Below are 25,515 nucleotides of genomic sequence, written 5' to 3'. Positions count from 1 at the left end.
TTTGTTTCAGTGACTATAAGCAGTTTTTAATCACAGTAAACTAGTGAGGTGAGGGAAATATCTTTAAGGAATAATCATTTTTGGTAAATAAGCCTTTATGGATTCAGTCAATAGACTGCAGAGACAAGGGGCAATCTGGGATCAGATCTTTCAGAAGAAACTAATGTGCAAGAATTCATCTTGTGGTTGTCCTTGGGTGCTGTTACTGCTCAAGTCATTTTTCTCATGTAATCTGCTGTTAAAATATGAGGATTTGAGAATGAACATTGTTGGATGGTTTTAATGATGGATTTTAAGAAATATAGACATGCAACATACACACAAACACATATATATTGTAAGATACACTTTACTGTATTTGTGCTGTAGTATCTGAATTTAAATTCCTGATATTCCTAAACATTGTCAAAGTGTTAATGCCACCTCAAACAAACTTAGTCACTTCAGTATAAGGTCAGAGTTAATTAAGAGGTTAGGAAATATTTAACAAGCACAGCAATGATAGTAGCTATGTAGGATTCAAAGTACTGAGGATCACGAGGACAGGTTTTTGCAGGGGTTATGGCTTTCTGCTGACTCTGGTTTCGGTGCTATCCTATAAACTACACACACCCCAGATAGTGAAAGGGATCATGGAGAGCAGCAGAGCGAGGGCACCAGCACCGAGCTCCCCACAAGAAGATGTTCGAGAGAAAAAAGTTTATTGCAATGTTTTTGTGGAGCTTGAGTCAGTAGACTTGCCTCTGGGAACAACCTTAAGGTAATTATTTATATGAGTTTATTATTTGCATGCAATGGTTCACCTTTGTGTTATATTCTGCATTATGAGTGAGTTGTTTCATCCGTCCAATTTCATACTATGTGGATTATTCAGCAAACTACGTTACACAGTTGTGGTGATCGGAAAACACTAAGAAAATGTTTGGGTTTGAGAAAAGCATTTTTGAATTGGATAAATTGTGTGTAGTGTATAATGTATGTGTAATGATTATATGTTTTATGCTATGTACTGTTTTTTCGGTCACATTTTATGTATGTTAAAATATTAACATATAGGCTATGGTTAATAAGTGTCAGAAGCAACAAAACAATAATAACTAACATTTAAAGCCAATGTATATTAAAGTCAATTTTTCTGCTTCTGCTATTAGTAAAAGTATTGAAAATTGTGGACTAAAAGTTATATATAGCACATGAAAGAAACAACAACAATAATAATAAACATTTAATTATAGTCAGTTATTATTTTGTTATTAGTAATATGGAAAGTTTTTAAAAAAAAATCATAGATAAAGCATCTCAGGAAAAAAATATGAATACAAAAGATTTCAAATGTTTATTATTATTATTATAGTCCTGTAGTTTTTTCTACTGCTAACAACACCTATAAGGAGAACATACAGTGAAATGTTACTGCTGTTTCATATTATTATTAAGATCAATCTAAAATAATCTGGGCTCATAAAAGTACCTACAATACAGAGTTTGTAGTACAACGTCCATTACCACATAAAGCAAAAATGCTATATTACAGCACACGACCAGCTCCCTGTTCCTTACTGTAGTGCTGGGTTGTGTTTGTAATGCCTGAAAAACAAAGTGCACTACGCAGGGTGTAGAATCCTATAGTTCGTGTCCTATGTAGTGCGCTTTTATAGGGAAAGTCAGGTCGTATTATACCCCACGGCACCCCCTGCCGGCGACGTTAGTCTCTGCTCCTCCAACCCGCATTGTCATCAGCTGTCGCTGTGATGAAGACAGAGCAACATGGCGGAGACTGAAACCCCGGAGTGTATCACCGAGCATGAGCGCATACTGCAGGAGATAGAGAGCACGGACACGGCCTGCATCGGCCCAACGCTTCGGTAGGAGGTTTTATGTCGTTCTTGTGTAGTTCTTTGCTCTGTCCTCTCTGCTGAAAGGAAGATGGAGTTGGGCCTTTGTTTGCTAAAGCTAACAGCTACGTAGCTAACGTCACTCTGGCTGTGCTGCCAGATTGAGCTTAAATCCACATGGAGGACACAGTAAGTGATTCATGTCAGCGGGGTTAATGTAATATCTCGTGTTAGAGAGGAAGTGACATGCGGAGGGGAAGAGAAGAATAGGTGAGGCCGAAACTCAGCATCTCAAACACACACACACACACACACATATACACACACTACACACATACACACACTACACACACTCACATGCACTCACACACACCACTGCTGAGCTCCATCTGACACGACGGTTCCTCTCACATCACCTCTTAATAACCACATAAATAACACCAGGAACCTGTGTGTCAGGTTTGTGTTATTGTATAAAGTGTTTCTGTAGTCCTCACGCACACACACACACACACACACACACACACTTCTGATTGATGGCGTGTTATGTCTGCCTCATACAGAGTTTATAAAGTGTTTGTTTACAGGTTTATTCATCGAGAGTAGATGCTTTATTTAGGAATACAAAGCCTCTCATATACACAGACACACTGACAGTAATTACATGTCCTAATGATATTGAAAGCTGGAGGAAACTGGAGAAGACTTTTAATTCTACACTTATATGCAGTTAAATAATTTATTATGAAGCACATTATTCAATCATTAAGTTCACTGTGAAACATATAGGTATAAGTAACGCCTGAGTTGTCTTTAACAAGGTCCTACATACACATTATTTACTAAAAACTAGTGATGTTTAAATATTAAAAGGTTCTACACTCCAACAAAGTGTTCAGCCAGACGGAAGAAAAACTATTATGAAAACCAGATATATTGTGGAAACGTGTTAAATTGTGAAAGTTGACAGAAATATTATGTTTTACCACAAAACACGATTTCCTTGTTTATATTGTTGTTCTTTTGGTGTTTTCTGTTAAGGGTTGCCAGTGCAGATCGTCTAATCCCCTTATTTGATTTTGGCACAGGTATTATGCCAGATACTTTTCCTGGCTTGGCATTTAACTCCTCCTCAGTTCAGTTCCCTGCTCAGGATCCTGCCACTGGACTGCAAGGGAAATTATTTGTTGTTTTTACGAAGCTTAATTTAAACATTTTATATATACTGTATTAGGGCTGGGCGATAAAGCGATAACGATATGTATCGCGATAGACATGTGATCGATAGCGATAAAAAATGTGCTCGATAAGACGTTCGATATTTTTTATTCTTCGTCGGAAGAAAACAGAGGTTGCGAAGCAAGTTTGGTTGCATTAACAAAGGCACTCTCTGGTAACCTAGCAACTTGGGGAGTGACACTCTAACAGCCAATCATGTAACAGTATCATGTTTGGTTGCGCCATATCGTTGTCTCGTGCTGGATTCCTCTTCAGTAACCGGCGACTGATAAGCAGAAAATGAGCCGCAGCGAGCGAGGAAATTGTAAATAAAAGAGGAAAAGTCAGCGCGCCAGTGTGGCAGTTTTTTTGGATATTATAACTAGGGCTGAAACGATTCCTCGAGTAACTCGATTACAAAAATTATCCGAGGCAAATTCCTCTGCCTCGAAGCCTCTTTTAATTCATTTTAAAGCTCACATCACATTCTTGTGCAATTATTTTGTGTGTGTGTGTGATAACGTGCTTACGTAAAAGCGGAAGGAGACGCAAGGAGTTAGCAGTCTTTTGATTTGAGGGCGCGTGCACGTGCGGGCTGCAAAATGTAAGGGTGCTATAACAATGTCAATGAGCAAAGAGAAGAAACAAACAGGAGAAAAAGGTTTGGGACACAATCAGAGCGTCTGTTTTCTGCAGCAGAAAACATTGCTTCAAAGTGCAGGGCAAGCCTCAGTTTTTGTTGCAATCACATGCTCCTTTAAAGACTTTTAAAGCACACACGTTGAGAGAAAGAGACTTTGATATTCTGATTAATATATATGCTTAAAGCACTCGGTGTGAAACCATGCATGGCCTCTAGGTCCAAGTTCCTGTCCATGTTTTTTGCCTCTTAAATACACATAAACAAAGCATTCCAAATTAGAAAGTAAAGGCTTATGTTATGCCTGAACTGTAGATTTAGAATCTTGTAGTTCTGAAAGTGAAGTTGCATAACTTAAAGGCAGTATACTTAGTTTTGATACTTTAAAAAAGTAATTTGAAAATAATTTATTTTTTTGTTTTTGCATCTCAGAAAAGGGTTCATTTAAAACCCAGAATGTATGACACTTAAATGTACTTAATTCTTCTCAGTCAACTTTGTCATTGTTCACAGTACAAGTACAGACAGAGAAACAATGGGCATCTAAATGTTTATTTTTGATAGAAAATATTGTTGTATGCTTTGCATACTATGCATTTAAAAAATAAAAGTTCATTTTTCTAAAAAAGGAAACCAATTAGTTATTCATTTTAAGAGACCCGTCTTATTTTCTCTTGTATGTTTAATATTGCTCTTTAATTAAGCAAAAATACATTTTATCAGATTACTCGATTAATCGATGAAATTTTTTGATAGAATACACTATTACTAAAATATTCGATAGCTACAGCCCTAATTATAAGTCTACGAAAATATAGTTGAATAGTTCAACTTCAAGTATGATTAGAGTAAGAATAACTTGAGTTACTTTTTCATATTTCTGCAGGTTTTATATTTTAAACAATGTTACTGTACTGTATCAGGTTTGTGTTTTATATTACAGATGTATCTCAGTCTTCCTCAGTTTTATTTATGTTTAAAAAACACTGCACATATTTTAAAACACTTTATTCACCAGAAGGTGAACAGCTCGTGAACTTCCTAGCACTAAACTTGCACTAAATTCTCAGGTTTCTCTATGTTTATATTTAACACTTTGCACTATTTTATTACACTTTACTAAGCATTTCTTACATTTTCTTTCATTTTGCACCTTAAATGTTAAGAGATAATTGATCATTTATATACAGATACAGATAATCAGTGTTCATTGTGACTATAGACTTAACGTTTTCCTGGTTGTTGACATTTCTGTCTTAATAACTGAAGGGATTAGGATAAGAGGAAGGTTTAGCTTAAAAAAAGTTTAAATGTAATATATTTTTCTCCTGGTCCTTTCTCCTGGGCCATAAAATATGATAGTGATACAGTTTTCGGCCATATCGCCCAGCCCTATACCGTATCTCGAGGTATCACTGTATATATACGAGTGCTTTGACATACGAATTTTTTGAGATACGAGCTGTGATTCGACCATATTTTTGCCTTGAGATACGAGCAAATTTTTGAGATGCGAGCATCCGAGCCGCCGCCGCCGAAACAAAGATCCCCAACAACCACGTGTGCTCTGTTTCCCCGCCTCAGCTTCCTGCGTCTCACTCGGTTAAAGCCGCCTTTCCACACGACAAACGACGGCCGATAAACAGGAAGTCATTCATTTCCTATGGAGAGTCGCAAAGGCGCTGCGTGAGGTGTCGACCATCTGCGGATCCGTAATTTTTGGATCCGTTTTAAGCGTTGGATCTGTTAAAAAATTTGAACTTGTGCGACTACACCGCATCCGATATGCCGACCGGATAGGTTTTTATTAAAACGACAGGCAAATGTTAGTGAGGAAAGAGTGACAAAAAAAGGCAAAAACAAGTAAAGAGAAAAGCAATGAAGAAAATTAAGCAAAATTAATGTAAAGAAAACAGAAATTGTAGCAATTAAGTTCAGTTAAGTTAAGAGAATTTCAGTTCTGTCAGGACCACTTTGTCAAAAGAGAATTTATTAGATGATATGCATACAGTTAGTGTTGGCAGTATGGTTCTGTTCTGGACAAAAATCCCCGCGCCCGTCAGTGCGCATGGACAGAACGGAGAAAGCAACGAAAATAGAATAGACCCCGTATAACAGAACCACTAATCATGCATAGTATTAGATATGATCGCTTACGCGTTTTTGGAAAGTAATAAATGAATGGATAAATAAATAATTAAATAATTAGAGAGGGAGAGAGAAAGAAAAATATGTGGAGATTTATGACGTAAACTGGTACAACGAACACAGGTTCCGGCATGGTGGAGTCGGGGTTGGAGGAGGGAGTTTAGATCACAGCAGCAGTGAAGCGCTAGAGCGGCTCTATGAATGGGAATTGTGCGCGGATTGGTGCGCGTCGTGGACAGCTGATTAACAGGTCAAATACTATCAAGGGCCGTGAGGTCAACAAAACGCTATTGGGTGCTTAAAAAGAGGGAGGAGCCATTTAATGTCCCACCCTGATTTCATGTTCCTGCACTATGTGATTTCATGTTCCTGCTCGCAAAATTCCACTCCAGTTGTTTTGTTTGTGTTTTGAATATGAAAAATGTACAGTACCTGTATTTATAAATGACAAATATTGTATAAAAACATGCAGTAATAAAAGAGAATGTTAAAAAAATAAACTGGTTTTACTTTACGGAATATGCGCACGGAGGTGTTGAGGGAGGTGTAAACAGGCAGAGGAGTTAGGAGGAATTACACTTTCACTTTTGTTCACTTACTCGCTACTGTACACTCTTAATGCTACTTTACACTTAAATTGAACATAACTAAACTTCACTAAAATTAACGAACTTAAATCAAGCATCGCGTCAGTTCTGGCAGGCCAAGTCGTCAAGCGTGCTTCAGCTGTTAATCAGCTGTCCACAACGCGCACCAATCCGGTTACGACATCCATATTACCCGACCATTTAAATTCCCATTCATAGAGCTGCTCTATTTTAAATTTTGCTTCATTTTCTTCATCGCTTTTCTCTTCACTTGTTTTTGCCTTTTTTGTCACTCTTTCCTCACTAACATCTGCCAGTCGTTTTAATAAAAACCTGTCCGGTCGGCATATCAGATGCGGTGTAGTCGCACAAGTTCAAATTTTTTAACAGATCCAACGCTTAAAACGGATCCGAAAATTACGGATCCGCAGATGGTCGGCACCTCATGCAGCGCCTTTGCGACTCTCCATAGGAAATGAATGACTTCCTGTTTATCGGTCGTCGTTTGTCGTGTGCAGTGGAAAGGCGGCTTTAACCGAGTGAGACGCGGGAAGCTGAGGCAGTGAAACAGAGCACACGTGGTTGTTGGGGATCTTTGTTTCGGCGGCGGCGGCTCGGATGCTCATATCTCAAAAATTTGCTCGTATCTCAAAAAATTCGTATGTCAGAGCACTCGTATCTCGAGGCATCACTGTACGTTTTCTGTGCATATTAGAACACTTCTATACAACAGTGTAATAAATCATTACATTGCTAAATGTGCAGTATGGGGTGTGTCTCAGTCACACATAACAGGTTCACATGTGATTCTCTGTAAAGACAGAGAATCTCTGGTAATTATTGTTACGCAACATCTCCATACAACATCTCCATCTCCATGTTTGAATACGGCTTTATTCATTCATTCATTCATTCATTCATTTTCTACCGCTTATCCGAACTCGGGTCACGGGGAGCCTGTGCCTATCTCAGGTGTCATCGGGCATCAAGGCAGGATACACCCTGGACGGAGTGCCAACCCATCGCAGGGCACACACTCTCATTCACTCACGCAATCACACACTACGGACAATTTTCCAGAGATGCCAATCAACCTACCATGCATGTCTTTGGACTGGGGGAGGAAACCGGAGTACCCGGAGGAAACCCCCGAGGCACGGGGAGAACATGCAAACTCCACACACACAAGGTGGAGGCGGGAATCGAACCCCCAACCCTGGAGGAGTGAGGCGAACGTGATAACCACTAAGCCACCGTGCCCCCCAATATGGCTTTATATATGTGAATAATTTGACTAACCTGAGTTTTATGTGTTTTTTTTGGTGATCGGCCGATTACCGATCACCAAGATCATGATCTGCCGATTGCAGATCACTGCCGATCACAGAATGGCAGGGGAATGGGAATCTTTTATCTATAATCTAGCCGAGTTTGCACCATTTTTAGAAATGAAATTAACTCTAAATTAACTGTATTGAGAAAAAAAAAACTAGAAATAGGCTACAGTCAAGATCTTGAAGAACCACCAAGTGTTTATTTTAGAAAATGAGAACTTAAGGCTGCTGTAGGCCATCTTTCCCAAATAAGGCAGAGTAACTTAAAATTATTCCAAACAAAGAGGGGTCAGGCAGACCAACACACATCAGATCAGCTTAATGGGATGTAGCCTCTTAATACACTGATTACATTTTATAATTGCCAGCAAAATGTAAAACTTCTTACACAAAAACTGGCTACTGCCACAAAGGACAAAACTATGGCAAGTGTTTTTTTTTCTGTTATTATTATGAACATCTGATGTAGTTGAGGAACCAACTACATCAGATCCAAAAAATAAAATAATGAAAGCTACTGTAAACCAATGCCATCCTTTCTAAATAACAAGGCAGAGAAACAAGGAGGCCAAGCAGATAGTTACCAACCAGATGAACTTGGGATGGTATGAGGTTACATAGGCCCAGGCTACTTGTAAAATGTAAATAAAATTTGTAATATTAAAATTAAACAATTGGCCACAAAATGTTTCAAACCAAAACATGCTGGGCCTCGGCCTACTAACAGTACAAAATCCTTCAGGTCTCAATCATAAAAGGCATCACTCACACTCACATCACTACTAGTTTAAATGCATCACTCGGCTGGTTGAGGGATGGGGATGTTGTTGGCTTTGGCTGGTTTAGTTTCTCATACTCGGCATATTCAGTTGTATGGCGTGTTCTAAGATACCTAATGATGTTAGTGGTTTTAAAATGCCGTTGCTTGCTTCCACCTCGAGGGATTTCATCACGACATACATTGCAAACGGCTAACTTTACGTCTTTATCGGACACTTTGAAAAACTTCCAGACGGGAGAACTCATGTTGCCACTGGTAAGCTCCGCTCTGCTGTTGTTTACCTGTGCGCCGTGCATGCACGTGTGAAAAAGTCGCGCGAGTAATTTACGTCACGTGATCAGCTTTTTTGATCTGCACTTTTGGGGTTCGCCGATCAATCGGATCATCACTACCGAAAGCGATTGAAACATTGACATGGTGGATAAAAACGAAAAGCTATAAAAGGCTTATGATAAGGCAAGAAGCCGGACCTGTGTTAATACAGGATCAGCTTTCCAGTGCTGGAGAGAACTAAAGGAGCAGTAATTCATCTTTATAAATTTTTACTGATAAAAATATCCCCTCGGCCAGCTGCCCCAGCAGGTACCGCCATAATAGTTGCCTGGGTTACGTATGTATGTGTGGGCGGAGCTATCAAAACAGGGGTAACACCCATTTGGGTTAGGGGCATGTTTGTTTTGGTGATTTCAAATGTCAACATTGTCTTTCAGAGATCGTGCACCGTGCCTTTAAATGATTTTCTGTTTTTTCATTTTCCACATTTTGATCTGAGGAGGTCTTTGGCTGAATGTGTCGACACGTCGCGTGTCTCGTCTTCGCCCGAATTTGCGGAAATCTGCTTTATTTTTAAAGAATTTCTGCCACTAAATAGTGAAATCATGGAAGGATAGGATAATAACGTTTACACCACTCCATCATTGATTATTTTCCTTTAACAAAATTCTCTGAAGAGTTTATTCCTTACATGTAAAAGGAATTAGGTTTTAAAATGATCTATTAGTGAATTGTGAGCCTTTTATCATTTAAGGTTACACTTATGTCTACAACCATGTCTACAAACACGTTAAACAGTTACTCATCTTGCATTGCTATAGCTTTTAAAATTTTGTAGCTGAACTAAATAAATACTTGGTTATTGTTACTAAACCATTTGTCATTTGTTGTAGTTTGTTGTAAACATCTAATTTATAGTGTTTGAGCGCTTCTGTGTTTTCTGTATGTGAACTGCTTGTAACTGAATGAAAAGTTTCTGTGTTTTTTCTTTTACTTTAAGACAAGACAGGACGAAATGTCTTTTTTGCTCTTGGCAATAACAGGAAGGAGGAAGTGTTGGGACAGAGGTGCTGCTGATGCTTGCTGCAACTTAGACAGGAAGCAAGGGTGTGAGGAAAAGGACCTCTGGTTTCAGCATTTCTAAATAAATGAGAGGATGTTTTGCAGGAAAAAAGCTGTAGGCATGTTGAATCATTTATTGAGTAATGGAGAGCATGTTTGCCAGGTGACATTCACGCTCCATGTAAAATCGAAAGGTAGAAAAAATGTGAGAAAGTGTTGCTTTGGCAACAGCAGATTCATCTATTCCTTATAGTCAGTTGTCTCATGGAAGGAAGTGTGCATGCTGAGAAAGCAGAGAGATGTCTATTAAATATGTTGATATTTTTTCCCCACTGATTTTATTCTCATTGCAGTAAGGTCCTCATTATCATATGACAGTCCAGGAGAGTGAAGGCTATCACATTGTTCCTCCATGTCACGTGAAGCCAGTCAGTCTCGTCTTTTAAAATACCGTGCCCCCTTCTGGATACATAAACTCACAGACGCTCCTGTCTGCAGATGCTAATACTACTGAAGTAAATGTTTAGAAACTGCCTCTCTTCCAATCAAATTACAGAAATTAACCACCGATTTATAATAAATCTATAACAATTGTACACAAATAAATAATAAGATGCTAGACCTTAGCACAGGTACAGTATATCTTATGATGTTGAGTTTACTAAATATCCAAATTGCACAGGTCTCTTGAGCTCTGACAGGATTTATACAAAATTAATGAGTCTTTTTTTGTACAAAACTAACCGTAAATTTGTTCATGGGTGAAGATTGAAAAAATATATATGTTACTCTGTTGAAATTGAACCTTCATCAAGTTTCTACTGCCTCTGGAACAAAAGCCACACGGGATTCGCAGGAAACACCTGCAGGCTGAACCTCTACGACTTCACTTCCTGTGTGGAAACAAGCCCAGGGGAAGTGCAGTCCAGTTGTGGCGTGTACCTGAACCAGACAGTTTGGGTTATGTTTAGTCAGCACAGCAAGGGTTTAACCTCCTCAATCAATCATTGTTCTTCAATTGTCTGTGAGTTCACCATATAGTACTCACTACTAATGTAATCGAACAGCTTCAGAGCAATCAGAATGGACAACTGAAGCGTGCAGTTGTGTAAATAAATCTCCTTTTTATTAATAGAATTTAGATTTCATCACCATAACATACAGTTTTAAGTATGATGCCCTAGCTGTCTGTATATTTCATACACTGGCTCACACTGGCAGACTTGACTGTATTTTTATATCAAAACTGAAAATGTATCTGTCTGGTGTTGTGGGTGAAGCTCTGCATTATTTGCATGAGCATTTGACAGGCAAATTACAGCAAACCACAATCACAGGCTTTTGAAGAAGAACTTGTGACATACATTAGTGTCAATTCATATTTTGACGTATCCCAGCTTAGGAGGTTAAAGTCAGAGCACAGGTCCAGCCCTGGAGCAGAGAGGGTTAAGGGATTTGCATAAGGGCCCAACAGTGGCAGCTAAGCAGTGCTGGGGTTTAAACCACCAACCTTCTGATCAGTAACTGAGAAGACTTAACCACTGATAGGACTCAGACCCATAATCCCTAGCTAAAGAAAGCTAATGCGTTATTGAGCAGAACACTTGGGCTAGTACATTATATAGCAGCTCATTTTCCTTTTCTCATTAATATTGTATATAGAGACTTCTAAGTGGTTCAGGCAAAACTGCTAACACTTGAATCATCTCAGAACTTAAATTTTATTGTCTTAATTTGTAGATCTTTCCTACTCCACATCAGAAAGCAAACCAGACAGATGACACATTTACTATAAAGATTGGAAGATCTTTGGCTGTCCAGTTACAGGGAATTTTTTTGCCAACTGAGACTTCAGGTTTCTGTCATGGTGACATGGTGTTCTGCTTTGGCAGATTCAGCCATTTCTGCTTTTTAAGATGTCTTTCCTATTTGAATTATATTTGAATTTGAGTTTAGCTGTTTCCCTCTTGACCTGTCAACAAGGCTATGAACAGGGAGTTGTTTCAGAGTGATGAGAGCTTCAACCAGAAGTAGGGCAATAGTGTATTTAGTCTTACTGCCTAATCGCCTAATAAAGTGATCAATGGTCGCATTCGTTACCCATCCAAAGAGCTAATCTAGATATACATCTTCTGAATCAGATCACTTATCATTTATTAATTTGACAAACCTTTATTCTACACATCAAATGTGATGCAATCCAAAGGTATTTAAAGGAATCTTCTGGAGAATCCACAAGGTGGTGCTCTTGGAGCATTAATTGACTAATTTGTCTTGTTTGTGCAGTACTGAGTGAGGGTGCGCTTCAGGGGAAATACGATTTACCCAATGTTAGTGCTCGTTCTGTCAAACATTTCACATACTCTGGGACTTATTGAGAATAAAAAAAAATAATCGTAACCATATTGAATCTTCAGAGCTCCGGCAAAGGTTTGGTGCTGTGATATGACATTTCTGAAATGGAATCTCTGGCATGCTTTTGTTCAAAAAATGCTTTCCTTTGCCAAATCCTTTTTTGTTGTTGTTGTTTGTTTTAGATTAAATACAGATTACTGTGGGATTATGGTTGTGAGTTTGTGATCAATTTTGTGCAATAGTTCAGATGTTATGTAACCTTCATCCTGCAGTGAGCCTGACCCTGTGCATGGCCATCTGGAGCATCTGAGTCATAGCCAGAGAGGTGAAGAACGCTCCACGCAAACGTTACCTTCCACACAGCATGAAACACCTGTTTCATTTTCCTTTCCAGCTTGTATTCAACCAGGATGGAAGATAACAGTAATGCTGATGGATGTTCTCTAGAATCAGTCAACCACCACTCCGAGCAGGGGTCTGGTGCACTTTCACTTCAGCCAGTTCACCAAATTTGAATCAGTTTCTGTTTGGCTTCACAAAAAATAACTTTAGCTGAGGGTTGTGTGTGGTCTCATGAACCTCTTTCACTGACTGGTCAGAAGAACAGCAATGGAAAAAGGTAAACAGACCTTTGCCAAGTGTGTGTATAAATGACAAAACTCACTCGAGCATGCAGAACACAGAGCTGGCACTGGATATGTGTTGGATTCAAGTGATCATTTCCTCATTTTGTTCATTTATCTAAATATCAAGAACACATTCAGTCAGTTTAGCAGCTTATACCTACAAAAGAAATATCGCTTGCAACCATAAACACACGACATTTAGTTTTACATCCCTTTCTCACTTCAGTTGTTGAAGTTTTGCTTGGTGTCCCACATTCCAGTAATACCACAGAAGCACTACGGAACTCTGTGTTTACTCCTTTTCATCAAACTTTTTTCCTCTTTGATATGGTTCTTTTAAAAGTGTTAGCAAACTCTTGTGGACACAATTAATTTATCTATATTTTAATAAAGACATAAAATATTAAAGACAAAAGTTTACCTAATTTGTTGTTTCAGATCCGTGTATGATGACCAGCCGAATGCACACAAGCGGTTTATGGAAAAACTGGATGCCAGAATTCGAAACCATGACCGAGAGATCGAGAAGATGTGTAACTTCCACCATCAAGGTTTTGTCGATGCTATCACAGAGCTCCTCAAAGTCCGGGCGGATGCAGAGAAACTGATGGTAAGAAGGACATTTAATTTAAAACATTCTCAAAAATGGCACTCCGGTAAGATAGACATCCATAGAACCGATGAGATTGTCTTTGATTCCCTGATGTTGCGTTTGCAGAAATTAACCCAAAAGCAAGCAAACTTATTGATATTCCAGGAAGCTTTCTATTTTTAAACATTACCTCAGATTTTACACATATTTCGGACAAGATTCCTCATTTGACGTCATCAAAACACACCTTCAGACAAAGCCCTTATGGATTTACTGCATGGAACACGAGTACAGCAGTCATAGAATGGAATTAAATATGTCTCTTCACTGGTAGGACTGTAAAAGATCTGTGTAATCCTGTGGTTGCAGTTTCAAGTAGTTTTCCATAAAGGAGGCACAAAAACAATCCCACAAAAAACATCCAGGACAACGCACTAATAATCGAGGATGTGTAAACTTTTGAACTGGTTCATTTGTATAAATTCCGTTATGATTGAGTCTTGTGGACTAGTTGTGAACATCTGTTATATTAAATAGATTATTCAGTGCAAAACTAAATACAGAAGAAAATGTAGTTTTTATCACAATCTTATTATTTAAAAAAAAAAAAAATAACATGACTCCCTTCTGAATTTTGGGGACATTTAACAAATGTGTTTGATCCTTCAATGGATATTAATTTGCATACAAACAGTAAAGAAATACTGGTGAATGTAGATCAGGACAAACATGACAGATAATATGCAATTTTTGAACTTTATATGATTTGCAATTTGTGAACGTGATCTAAACAAGTCTTTTATTCATGAAGAATGTGTGATTCTGAACCGTCATGTAAATTACATTTTTTTAAAGAAATTTGTGTGAAGTGGGCATGATTTTATTTTTAATCTGAGATGCTAAATATCCATTTATATCCACTTATAGGATAAAACTTGCAGGATAACATTAGTGTGTAGCAATAGTAACATATTAAGCTTTTGCTACCTATACAGCATTAAGGGACACTACAAAAATATTAATGGCAAAAAAATCTATCTATCTAAGCCATTGTTCTGAAGGTTAATCAAGTCTAATCGTCAGTCCAAATGGTCTGTAACGATCGCAACCCTTCTTAGCTTCAGAATGGTCAGCGGTTTCAGGGAAGGATGAAGTTGGGATTCAGTCTTCATTCATTTCCAGAGTGATTTATGTTTCCAGTGATTTCTAGGGTAACTTTTTCATTTTGTCTTTTACAATGTGACAAAAATCTGATAACGTTATATATTTTAGTCTTACTATTCTACACCATTTACAACTCTTGATACTGGTAGGTCAGAAGGTACTGTTTTATTTTCTCCAGAGGTGGGAGTAAGTCACACATGTGCAAGTCACAAGTAAGTCTCAAGTCTTAACCTTCAAGTCCGAGTCAATTTTTGTAAGAGTCAAGTCAAGTCACTGCTTTATGCCAAGCAATTCAAGTCGTCGTAGCTTGATTCAAGCAAGTCACTGGCAAGTCATACAGATGTTTGATGATTTAACTAAATGTATATATTAAACAAAGTTAAATCTACAGTATTTATGGACAGCGTTTTATTTGCAACAAAAATGATTATATGCATTTATTTTTAAAAGGTGGCCAACATAAAAGCATGAAAAGTTTCAATAAGCCTCAAACATGGCAGAACACCATGGAAAAGTGTGTGTGTGTGTGTATATATATGTATATGTGTGTATGTATGTATATATGTATATGTGTGTATGTATGTATGTATATATATATATATATATATATATATATACACACACACACACACACACACACACACACACACACACACACACACATATATATATATATATATATACAGGGAGTGCAGAATTATTAGGGAAGTTGTATTTTTGAGGATTAATTTTATTATTGAACAACAACCATGTTCTCAATGAACCCAAAAAAAATTAATAGCAAAGCTGAATATTTTTGGAAGTAGTTTTTAGTTTGTTTGTAGTTTTAGCTATTTTAGGAGGATATCTGTGTGTGCAGGTGACTATTACTGTGCATAATTATTAGGCAACTTAACAAAAAACAAATATATACCCATTTCAATTATTTATTTTCACCAGTGAAACCAATATTACATCTCAACATTCACTAATATACATTTCTGACATTCAAAAACAAAACAAAAACAAATCAGTGACCAATATAGCCACCTTTCTTTGCAAGGACACTCAAAAGCCTGCCATCCATGGATTCTGTCAGTGTTTTGATCTGTTCACCGTCAACATTGCGTGCAGCAGCAACCACAGCCTCCCAGACACTCTTCAGAGAGGTGTACTGTTTTCCCTCCTTGTAAATCTCACATTTGATGATGGACCACAGGTTCTCTATGGGGTTCAGATCAGGTGAACAAGGAGGCCATGTCATTAGTTTTTCTTCTTTTAGACCCTTTCTTGCCAGCCACGCTGTGGAGTACTTGGACGCGTGTGATGGAACATTGTCCTGCATGAAAATCATGTTTTTCTTGAAGGATGCAGACTTCTTCCTGTACCACTGCTTGAAGAAGGTGTCTTCCAGAAACTGGCAGTAGGACTGGGAGTTGAGCTTGACCCCATCCTCAACCCGAAAAGGCCCCACAAGCTCATCTTTGATGATACCAGCCCAAACCAGTACTCCACCTCCACCTTGCTGGCGTCTCAGTCGGACTGGAGCTCTCTGCCCTTTACCGATCCAGCCACGAGCCCATCCATCTGGCCCATCAAGACTCACTCTCATTTCATCAGTCCATAAAACCTTAGAAAAATCAGTCTTCAGATATTTCTTGGCCCAGTCTTGACGTTTCAGCTTGTGTGTCTTGTTCAGTGGTGGTCGTTTTTCAGCCTTTCTTACCTTGGCCATGTCTCTGAGTATTGCACACCTTGTGCTTTTGGGCACTCCAGTGATGTTGCAGCTCTGAAATATGGCAAAACTGGTGGCAAGTGGCATCTTGGCAGCTGCACGCTTGACTTTTCTCAGTTCATGGGCAGTTATTTTGCGCCTTGGTTTTTCCACACGCTTCTTGCGACCCTGTTGACTATTTTGAATGAAACGCTTGATTGTTCGATGATCACGCTTCAGAAGCTTGGCAATTTTAAGAGTGCTGCATCCCTCTGCAAGATATCTCACTATTTTTGACTTTTCGGAGCCTGTCAAGTCCTTCTTTTGACCCATTTTGCCAAAGGAAAGGAAGTTGCCTAATAATTATGCACACCTGATATAGGGTGTAGATGTCATTAGACCACACCCCTTCTCATTACAGAGATGCACATCACCTAATATGCTTAATTGGTTGTAGGCTTTCGAGCCTATACAGCTTGGAGTAAGACAACATGCATAAAGAGGATGATGTGGTCAAAATACTCATTTGCCTAATAATTCTGCACTCCCTGTATATATATGTATATATATATATATATGTATATATATGTATGTGTGTGTATATATATGTATATATATATTTATTAAAAAAAGTACAATGGTTTGTATGCAACCAAATAGCATTTTTTGAACAGGTATTCCCTTTTAATGGGACATGAACACATCCTTAAATTAGATCCTTCCTTTTTAACAACAGAATAACAACAATCACGTCAATCAAAAGGGGGGCACGGTGGCTTCATGGTTAGCACGGTTGCCTCACACCTCCAGGGTCGGGGTTCGATTCCCGCCTCCGCCTTGTGTGTGTGGAGTTTGCATGTTCTCCCCGTGCCTCGGGGGTTTCCTCCAGGTACTCCGGTTTCCTCCCCCGGTCCACATGCATGGTAGGTTGATTGGCATCTCTGGAAAATTGGAAAAGTGTGTGATTGCGTGAGTGAATGAGTGTGTGTGTGATGGGTTGGCCCTCCGTCCAGGGTGTATCCTGCCTTGATGCCCAATGACGCCTGAGATAGGCACAGGCTCCCCGTTATCCGATGTAGTTCGGATAAGCGGTAGAAGATGAATGAATGAACGTCAATCAAAAAAACGTAAATTACTGAATCATACAAACCTTGAAGTGAATTAAATATTTGAGAGAGAGAGGTAATTTATTAATATTAAAGGGATAGTTCACCTAAAAATTAAAATTCTATCATCTTTTTCTCACCCACATGATGTTACAAACCTGTATAAATTTCTTTGTTTTGATGAACACACACAGATATTTTGAGGACTGTTTGTAACCAAACCATTCATGAGCCCCATTCACTTCCATAGTGGGAAAAAAGAATACTATGGAAGTAAATCGGGCTCATGAATGGTTTTGTTACAAACATTCCTTAAAATATCTTCCTCCGTGTCCATCAAAACAAAGAAATTTATACAGGTTTATAACATCATGAGGATGAGAAAATGATGACAGAATGTTTTTATTTTTGGGTGAACTGTCCCTTTAAATTTAATGTGTACGTGTGCATGCGAGACAAGAATATGGCTGTGCTTGCAGCTCTGAGGTTTTTTATATTTAGGTTTTTATATATATATATATATATGTGTGTGTGTGTGTGTGTGTGTGTGTATGTATGTATGTATGTATGTATGTATGTATGTGTGTGTATGTATGTATGTATGTATGTATGTATGTGTATATATGTATGTATGTATGTATGTGTATGTATGTGTACATCCCCATAAACGGTCCATACGCTTTTCCCTCAAAGCCTAACACTGAAGACCAATTGTAAGTGCTATTGCAAAAAAGCTGACATTTCCACATAAACAATGCCCAACCATTTACACTGCATTGCACTTGCAAAAAATTTTATTTGATAGAACTTTGTTACTCAATTGTAAGTGATGTGGTCGCATTATCCCCCCACCATTGCTGAATACATGTTCAACAGGTGCACTTGATGCAGGGATGCCCATAACTCTTACCGCTACCTTGAACAAAGAGGGGAGGGTGTTCCTGTTCACAGCCCAAAACTGCAGGGAGTCCTGTCCAACACAAAATCCCGGTACCCGAACTTAATTATTTTTGGTTAATAATTGTAGCGCCTATCCATGTTTTGTCATTTCTGTTAAGCTTTATTAGTTAGTGCGCGCTCTCCCTCTGCTTCAGTGGCAGAACTAGAGTTTTATACATGGGGTGGCCAAGGCAACTTTAGGTAAATTATGTATATTATGGCTAAACTGGGGAACGAACCGATCTCTCTTGTCTGATTAATCTGTTAATAGCGTCTAACGTCAATTTAAATAGCGACGTAACTTTCGAAATATTTTTGTTTCAGTTGTTTGTTTTAGTATTAGACTGTTACAGTATTCTTCTCTACCTTTCAACTCCTTCTTGTCATTGATTGATGGTTTTGAAATGTTCAGCGGCTCCGCAACCAAACTTCAAACAAAGACTTTTTTTGATAGGTGAAATGAGATGTCAATCAGCACCAAACTCCCGATGCTATCAAATAAAAATTGGGGTGGAACCTGGGGTGGCCAATCAGATGTCAGGGGTGTTCAGTGCCACCGCGGACACCCCTCTGGCTCCGCCACTGCTCTGCTTACCTGCTGCGTCACGTGGTTAGATTACGCTCTTGCATGCTTTCAAAAACAGATTAAAAAAAAAAAACGAGTTATTTCGAGTCACTTAACTCAAGTCACAAGTAAGTCTCAAGATATGAATGTCAAGTCGAGTCTTTTTTTAATATTTGTCAAGCAAGTCTCAAATTTGCGACTTAAGTCTGACTCGAGTCAAGTCATATGACTTGAGTCCCCCCCTTCTCTAAGAGCAGTTCGGGCAGTAGTGCAGACTCGACTTTAGACCACCCTTGTGTTAAGATGCGAAAACCTAGAAATGTTATGATATGGTGTCCTTTCCTAAAACGAGGCTTTATTTCACTTTTTTTTTAAGCAGTCTTCAGCATTTCACATGGACATCCTGGTATCTTGTGGTGGTTTCTTGGTAACATGACAAGTTGTAGGTTTTTTTTTTTTTTTTTATGCAGTTCCAAAATCACATTGTAAACCTTTTTGGACCAACAATTACAAAAAAACCTGGAAAGGCTGTTCAGGTCCTACATTTGCATACGCCTTCATCACTGAACATTTTATGCTTATCCTCCTGTTCAAAGGTTTAAACCTACAAAATACGTGGCCCGTAACAATATACATCTGACAGAAGTAAGTGCACCCCTCACATTTTTGTAACTATTTTATTATATCTTTTCATGTGACAACACTGAAGAAATGACTCTCTGCTCTAATGTAAAGTAGTGAGTGTGCAGCGTGTATAACGGTCTAAATTTGCTGTCCACTCAAAATAACTCAACACAAAAGTGAGTACACCCCAAGTGAAAATTGGGCCCAAAGTGTCCATCTTTTATGGGGCCACCATTATTTTCCAGCACTGCCTTCACCCTTTTGGGCATGGAGTTCACCAGTGCGTCACAGGTTGTCATTGGCGTCCTCTTCCACTTCTCCATGATGACATCACGGAGCTGGTGGACATTAGATATTTTGCGCTCCTCCACCTTCCGTTTGAGGATGCCCCACAGATACTCAATAGGGTTTAGGTCTGGAGACATGCTTGGCCAGTCCATCACCTTGTGTTCGTCTTGGAGATGTGTCTGGGGTCGTTATCATGTTGGAATACTGTGGAGGGGATCATGCTCTGCTTCAGTATGTCACTGTATATGTTGGCTTTCATTGTTCGCTCAATGACCTGTAGCTCTCTAGTGCCTGCAGAACTCATGCAGCCCCCGACCATGACAGTCCCACCATCGTGCTTGACTGTAGACAAGACACACTTGTCTTTGTCCTCCTCACCTGGTTGCCTCCACACACGTTTGACACCTTCTGAACCAAATAAGTTTATCTTGGTCTCAAAAGATATAATAAAATATTTACAAAAATGTGAAGGGTTGCACTCACTTCTGTCAGATACTCTGTGTGTGTGTGTGTGTGTGTATGTGAAGAATTATGGGACTTATTAATATGATTATTTTGTAGTACCCCTTAACTATTTACACACACACACTTTCTTTATCTTGCACGTCACACAGAATGCTGTTCAGCAGACAAGTGTCTTTGAACCTTTCTGCTCGAGGTGTGTCTTTTTTCACTGGTTGTTTGTTTGGGTTTATGAACTCCTAACCCTTGTGTTTAGTAGCTCAGAACCCTTTATGCACTTTGCTGTCTCGGTCTACCAGTGATTCATTATGTGATTATTTTAAACATGTTAGACTTTATAGTCCATTGATGCTGCATTTATATATATCTTTATTTCATTCATTAATAAACTTTGTCACTTGCTGCAGTAAGTTCATGGTAAAAACTAACTTCTAAACTGTAGAAAAAAAACAAAAGAATTGTGTATTAGCTTTGAGCTGAAACAGAGGCCAATGCTCTTTAGCTCTCTTTACACTTTGTAGAGGGAAAGGGAGTGGATCACCAACGCTTTTAATTATATAAAGCATACTCGGATAACAAGAGGGCAGACATTGCATCAGCAGGATCACTGACCCCTGATTGTTTGAGGAATAATGAGATTTTTAATAAATCCTGAAATGCCCCTTCTTATTAAGCTGACCTAATGTGATGTTCTATGTGGGAAAGTCCTCGGTCAAGCGGTTCCTGCACCTGTACCACTGCAGCGCATCCACATTTGCTCTCAATCACCCACCCATCCAGCAAAAATAATTCTCGTGCCAGACAATGAATAGCTCATAGAGCTCATTGAGGTTATCAAGAAGGGACCAGTGGTCAATTGGGTCGTTGATTTGAATTGTTTGACAGAACCGGAGGAGCAAACAGAGTTTGAAAAATCCCAAGTGGAATTGAGAAGTTTGTCACAGAATCTGTTAAAAAGGGCTGTCATAAATGATTATTGCGCTTAATAGCTCGGCACAGACCAAAAGTTCAAGTTCCCGCTGCACATTTTAATTTGAATTTGCACTCCTTTGTTCTTGACTCCTCATCAAGCATGATCTGATTATGAGAATGAGCAGCTACAACAGGCCATTGTGTGCTGATTTGTCTAACAAAAGTGATCTTATGTTCTAAGGGCCAAGTGACCGACACCAATCGAAGACTTCAAGACGCCGGGCGAGAGGTACAGTACGCTGTGGCTTTTGTGAACGCCTTTTCTGTTAGAAAAGATGGGACAATAGTGTGGATGGCGCAAACTGTCTTATTAATTATGACTGCTCTGTTCCCTTTGACCTTCCCTTATGTAAGGTGACAGCTCAGACAGAAGAGGTGATTCGCTGCAGGATTCAGCAGAGGAACATGGCCATCACAGTCGAGAAACTGCAGCTCTGTATCCCTGGTACAATTTGCCATGTTCAACACACACACCTTTAATACATTTTACTACATCCCATTTTATTGCAATATGACAAACGTTATAAGTGTGTAGTGAGAGAACTCAGATCTGAACTAAAATCTTACGGTGGTCTTACTGACCGTCATTACTTACAATTCATCAGTACTTACATTTATTCTGTTTCTACACTTCTGTAAAGCTGCTTTGAGACAATGTGAATGATTAAAAGCGCTATACAAATAAATGAATTAAAAAACCTACAAATAAGTAAATGCAGCTATGCACAATATGTTAACTGCACTAATGCTATCATGAAGTACATTTAGTTTATATAGTACATACCAAGTAAAAAACCTGTTGAAGAGTTTGATCTCTACCTACACGTTTATGAGAGGTTTTTTATTTGCAATGTTCTGTGTGTATATATAAACTAAACATGCTTCACGGTAGCATGATAAACAACTGTATTTTGACTAGGCAAGTTAACTGACAAGAGCTTATAACAGCACAGATAAAGCTGAAAATACTACTACTTGGGAAATGAGATAAAACACGCTGTGAGAAAAGGAACATGCTGTAAACACATGAAGAGAAATGAAAATACAACTTATAGGCGATATGCTGGCCAATGAATTGCTGAGTATCTGTTGAGGATTTTACTGTATAATGAGTGGGACTATGACTGACTCGTTCCCTGGAAATTTATATATGTATTTTTGCCAGTATTAATGCACTTGACTAGCTAACTAGCTCTCAATACTCTATTTTCATATGTTAGCTTCCAGTTTTATTCTAGTTCGATTTCTTAGTTCCTCCAGGATATTGTGATTATAGAACATAAAAACAATTGCACAATCCTCTGCATATAAAAAAACATTTACTGGAGATTTTCTGCAGATTTGTGCCGAGACGTGCGACATCACAACACACACTCAGCCAGTCTTTGATTTATCTTTAGTCTTCAAGCTGTCATAGTAATTACATATGTGTCACTGGTAGGAGGTTTAAAGAAGAATCCTGTGCTGTAATTTTACCGTTTTACACAAAAGAAAAGATTTTAAGCAAAAAAATGTAAACATCAAACTGGAAACACACTGAAACACATGTTAAAAGGAAAAAAGGATGGGGGCAACACGTTTCAAACACTTTTTCAAAACTCTTTTGCTTTCAGTCAGTACAAAGCAGTTTCCTTTAGAAACTGATTTCTTCTTTATTTATCATTACTGTATCATATTGTGTGTTTTTGTTTATTGTAAGTTTACAGTTTTTTTTTTGTCCTCATTTCTGTCTCCTTCATACAGTTTTGGAAATGTACAGCAAATTAAAGGAACAGCTCGAATCCAAAAGGTAACAATCTTTGACTTGTCACATTCTTATAACAAGGTTTTCTTCTCACCACTTCGTTGACAAGGCTCAGTTGAAATTGGGCCGTATTGGTCACATTGCTTTAGTTTTAGAAAAAAAACAACTGAAAGATATTAAGCCGCATTCAGAGAAGAGCCACAGGGTCAACACGAGGTCACAATGAACCTCAAAATAATGACCCTCCTTTGTCCATCAGCCTCGTCCCAGCCGGTCATAACAGATCATAAATGAGTAACCCATTCAAACGCAAGGACAATTGACCTTGTATGTGCCCTTCTTCACAACACTAGCCCACACCAGTGCACCCATCTCAGGCCTCCTCCAAATGGAGGCAATTAGCACAGCGTGTACTTGCGTTTATGTGCGGTTCGCTCCCACATGCTAATGACCGGGTTTAGGCCTGCTACATTCACACAGGGACACTTTCTCAGTAACGCTTCCTGGGAAGGGCACTGATCTCAATTCAGTGTGACATGGATAGTTTATGGAGGTATGTAAAAGCCAAGTGGAATAAAGGTGTCATCACAATAAATGCTGTTAACATTATTAGGAAGAAAATGTGAATATATTGTGGGGAGCAGCTTCAAGTTTTTTTTTTTTTTGTTTTGTTTGTTCAGGTTTCCAGCTCTAGTCTACTCTTCTAGATGATTAAAATATATTACTCTTTTATGAGAAATGTTTCCTTAATGAGAAAAGTTACAGGTATTGTGACAGAGTGCCAAACACTATCATGAGTCCAAAGGAACTCCTCCCAGATCCATAGCCACTAGCTAAATATCATGCGAGACAGTACTATCTAAATACTCAAAAGATTACCAAATAGGATCTTGGCATTAGGATAGGATATATATGCTGAGTATTAATATCAGCTTCCAATCAGGGAGTGTGAAGGCTAACATGTGCTCCCTCTGAGCTACGTGAAGCATCGTCTCAAACTGCTACATGTGCAATACTCAGAGCAAAGCTCCATCTGCCCACTTGTGGCGAGAGAGAGTTTGCCAACGCACAACTACTTTTTTACTCTGGGGTCTCTGGCTACAGGTGGGTTTTCTAATGGTATCATTGGTAAAATGCTCAGATAGACATTGTGTAATAAGTATATTCTCTTATTCATGTATGCACTGCGGACGATTTTGAAAAGTACAATTATGATATTATTTGACTTTGTTTTCAAATTGTGTGTGTAGTGTTCATATGACGCTGAAAAATGAGAAACTTGAGTAATTCTGACATTAACTTTCACATTCTCTGTACCAGATACTATGCTGCGCTGAAAACCATGGAGCAACTGGAGAACATTTATATTCCCAGAGTGAGCCAGTATCGCTTCTGTCAGATCATGGCTGAGACGCTGCCTAAACTCCGTGAGGAGATCAAGGAGATCTCTATGTCGGACCTGAAAGACTTCCTGGAGAGCATCAGAAAGCACTCGGATAAGATCGGTGAAACGGCAATGAGACAGGTAAGAGTCTGCTTTGGTTTTCATCCCCACTTCGGAGTTTGGAGACTCACATCTTCACATGACTTCAAAGTAAACAGAGTTTAAAAAAGACTTCTGAAAAGCGTGTAACATTTTGAAAGTCATACCTCAGAAAATACGAAAGAACAGTGTCGCTCCTGGTGCAAGCCAGCAGTCATTATGAGCCTTGTGGACTATTTGAAAAGAAACCACAAATCTGTGCGAGTTGAATCTGTTAAGAGAATTTATGCAATTTTTTAGCCTCTGCTATTCAGGGAGGTTTTTTTTAAACCCGGGACTGGTGTTGTGACCCAGGCCCAGCAGCACAGGACGTTTATCAGTGCCGTGCAGAAGCAGGTGAATCTCGACTGTGCAAATCCCTTGTACAGCCTCAATGGCAGAACTTTGCTCCAGCACAACGGCCTGACTGCAGAGGAAACGGTCGATGAAGAGGAGACTGATGATGAAGTATGGAGTATTAATTATTTTTTCTGATTTTCAATAACACAAATGGTCCCAAAATCACAAAACAGTATTTACAAATGCTCTAGAGTACTACACAGAACTGAGATAGCAACAGGACATGTCGCAAGCATATATAGATGGGTAGGAAGGAAATTTCTCTAAATATAGAAATCATGCCAATGCTCATACTTAAGTTATACTTATGTTATACTTACAAACTCTTGGTTACACAACTCCATTCGATTATATACAGTTAATGCTTTATAATCCCACTCTCTTGTCACCCAGATGAGGATGGGTTTCCTTCTGAATCTGGTTTCTCTCAAGGCCTGTTCCTCAGATTGTCTCATGGAGTTTTTCCATTGTCTCTGGATTGCTCATTGGGGATAAATGTACAATTTAATTTGAAACTTTTTTTTTAAACTTAAAAACAAAAATGTTAAAAAAATTAATACATTTAAATTACTCTGTGGCAAAAAATGAGACTAAGAGCAGGGTTAAACAGGCGCTGATCAAACAG

At 38.7% G+C, this 25,515-nt stretch overlaps 1 protein-coding gene across 4 annotated transcripts in view; it reads left to right on the top strand.

Annotated features, from left to right (window-relative positions):
* The first annotated feature begins 607 nt into the window (after positions 1–607).
* Positions 608–25,515, top strand: part of exoc6 (exocyst complex component 6) — a 51,635-nt gene continuing 26,727 nt past the window's right edge. For 2 of the 4 annotated variants that reach the window (XM_060864017.1, XM_060864016.1), the window contains exons 1-7: positions 1,706–1,865; positions 13,298–13,469; positions 21,446–21,493; positions 21,619–21,709; positions 23,008–23,053; positions 24,329–24,533; positions 24,846–24,998. In XM_060864017.1, the coding sequence (XP_060720000.1) occupies positions 1,768–1,865; positions 13,298–13,469; positions 21,446–21,493; positions 21,619–21,709; positions 23,008–23,053; positions 24,329–24,533; positions 24,846–24,998 (813 nt within the window). In that variant the 5' untranslated portion in view covers positions 1,706–1,767. Of the gene's footprint in view, positions 761–1,705; positions 1,866–13,297; positions 13,470–21,445; positions 21,494–21,618; positions 21,710–23,007; positions 23,054–24,328; positions 24,534–24,845; positions 24,999–25,515 lie in introns of those variants that run through there. The other 2 variants (XM_060864013.1, XM_060864015.1) reach the window with 2 other exon arrangements.

Source organism: Tachysurus vachellii, chromosome 2, assembly GCF_030014155.1.
Source record: "Tachysurus vachellii isolate PV-2020 chromosome 2, HZAU_Pvac_v1, whole genome shotgun sequence".
Taxonomy (NCBI): Eukaryota; Metazoa; Chordata; class Actinopteri; order Siluriformes; family Bagridae; genus Tachysurus; species Tachysurus vachellii.
Note: the sequence above shows the minus strand (reverse complement) of the source record. Positions and strands in the feature narration are given on the sequence as shown.